The sequence below is a fragment of the Pterocles gutturalis genome, unplaced genomic scaffold (genome assembly GCF_000699245.1).
Source record: "Pterocles gutturalis isolate BGI_N339 unplaced genomic scaffold, ASM69924v1 scaffold34336, whole genome shotgun sequence".
NCBI lineage: Eukaryota > Metazoa > Chordata > Aves > Pterocliformes > Pteroclidae > Pterocles > Pterocles gutturalis.
Genome location: NW_010104157.1, coordinates 373 through 2,739, shown reverse-complemented (window position 1 = coordinate 2,739; position 2,367 = coordinate 373). Strand labels below are relative to the sequence as shown.

The 2,367-nt window shown below is 55.3% G+C and overlaps 1 protein-coding gene across 1 annotated transcript; it reads right to left on the bottom strand.

The window, feature by feature from the left end:
- Positions 1-1,185: 1,185 nt before the first annotated feature.
- Positions 1,186-2,261, bottom strand: MUL1 (mitochondrial E3 ubiquitin protein ligase 1; the record flags this gene model as incomplete). The annotated part of the gene is made up of 2 exons (XM_010086975.1): positions 1,186-1,915; positions 2,141-2,261. Coding segments are annotated over 2 exons (851 nt in total), but the record flags the coding sequence as incomplete, so codon positions are not given.
- Positions 2,262-2,367: the final 106 nt, after the last annotated feature.

Sequence of the window (2,367 nt, the reverse complement as noted above, 5' to 3'; positions counted from 1 at the left end):
TTGTCCAAGGTCCCGCTCCTCCAGCCAGCGAGGAAATTTGGTTTCGTGCCACCCAACCCCAGCAGCCTTTGGACGCTGCCTGGCCGCTCTCGTTAATGTTTAACGAGGAAACAACTCCTTTCCTGGTTAAATTCACTGTTTTTCTTGGAATTTCATGTCCTCGGGGACATCAGAAGGGGCCTGGGGTCTTCCCCCAAATCCCAAGGGATGCTTCAGCCCCAAGGTGTTTGACTGTTCCTACTTCAGGCTCCTGAAACCGGGGGTCCCCCACCCCGCCCCCGTGTTTCTCTAATTAGGAACTCTGTGCCCTCCCCAGCGCACGTTAATTGAAGCGTCGTTAATTCTCTCAGATGCTGTTACCGGACGTGATTTACGGCAAAATGGGGCAGTGGGGAATTTTCCTTTTCTGTGTGAGAGACAGTAGGTTTTGGTCCCGCTTCCATTACGGACAAGGGGATGGGCTGTCTGTCGTGACTGGTGTTGGATTTAGTGCAGGGGTACTCGATCCCACCCCTCTCACCCCACCCTCCCATCACCCTTTACCGACGCAGGGAGCGCAGAAGGGCAGCAGATCCCATCATCACCCCGTCAGGGTCCCGTAACAAGGCGAGACAAACCCACTTTTCATCCTATTTTATTATTTCACATCCCATTTTCTATCCCAGCTCAAGCCAAGCGCACAAACCAGCCACAGCGCTGTCACCTCGCCGCTCTCGCGTCCTGGCACGATACCATCACAGACTGATTTCATGGATGATCGCAAAATGTTCACACAATGTTCTCACAAGCCCCCACACGAGCTCTCTGAAAGCCCACCCTGCTCCCTCGGTCCCTGAGCTAGGTGGCAGTGTCACCCGAATTCTGCAGCCTCCGAGAACACCGGGTATTTCATAAACCATGATGCAAACCCCAAGAGTCTGACTCTTGATAAACAAAATGGTTGAAACCGCATCTCCTGCGTCCTTTGTGAGGACTCGTTGTCTCCTGAAAACCTCCGGAGTGTGATGCGAGCCCGGATCAGCCGGACCGTCACCTTTTCAGACCCGGCTCTGCGCCCATCGAAGCACCCTGCTCACTCAAGCTCCCTCCCCTTCCCCAAAATCAACCACTCAAGCAGCCAGGCAAGAAAATCCCTTCGTGAGAGGCAGCTTTAATGCCAAAAGCTCCTCCCCAGGCCACAAAAATTTAACTGTTGTACAAGGGAACCACTCTGGAGATGCCCTGCCGGCAGATGGGGCACTTTTTGGGTTCGGGGAGAGCTCGGTAGCACTCATGACACGAGCAAACGTGCCCACATTCCAGGAAGACGCAGGATTTGGTGTTGCTCAAGCAGATGACACAAGCGTTTTTGAGCGTCTCTCCGCCCTCCGCGTTCATTTCGCGCATCAGGCGCTCCTGGGCCTGCCGGAATTCATCCTGCATTTGTTTGAGGTGCCGCCGCTCCCGGTGATGCCGGTATTGCTTCCGTAGGATGAAGAAGAGGATGGCGCAAGTGGCAAACCCGAAAATGACTGTGAGGATTTTCCAAAAGCGGACGTTCGATTCTTGTTTCTGCAGCAAGGAGTCGAAATCCCCGCTGCTCAGGTAGTAGGGCATGCCCTGCTTGGGGGGCTGCAGTTTGATGGTGGCATTATCCAGGACCAGCTCGCCCACTCCCGTCAGCGCCGTGCCCACCCTCAGCATCTGCTCCGTCTCCTGAATGCCCTTCGGCCGCTCTCCGCTGATGTAGTGGCCGATAACGTCGGTGAAGGACTGGACAGAGGGGTGGAATTTCTCGTACACTGTCTCCAGGCTGAGCTCGGCAGCGTCCAGCGGCTTCATCACCCTGACGGTGACAGCGGTGCCTTCCTCCGGAGGGACCAGGTCGAAAGGGGTGGTGTTGGTTCGCTGGTGGATGATCTTCTCGTAGTCATTCCTGGGGAAGGAGAAGGGGATAAACCAAACACTGAGCATTAGTGCTTTCTCTGAGGCCCTCAGGGAAACACCGCATGGTCTGATCTGCTTTTTTTGGGGGGACTGACAGCCGTCACCTGCCCTGGGAGAAATTTATTTGGCTGGGATTCTCTGGAGAGGTCCAGGTCTGGGGCCACACATTTCAGTGTGCCTGAAAGCCGGATGTTTGTGGGTGCTGGGTGCGTACCAGAGGTGGGTTGTTCGGTTCCAGACCATCTTATGCTCCTGCAGCGTCAGCCTCTGAACGACGCCCTTGCAGTTCTCCACAAACTGGCTGCTCAGGGTCTCCTTAACAGACCGCACGACGCCTGAAAGATAAATCCAGCATGCGCGTGAGGTGCTTGTTAATCATCTGCTCTGTGTCTTACTGTGTGCAGCGAGGAGGGGCAGCGCTGAAAGGGGGCTTAGGGAAAG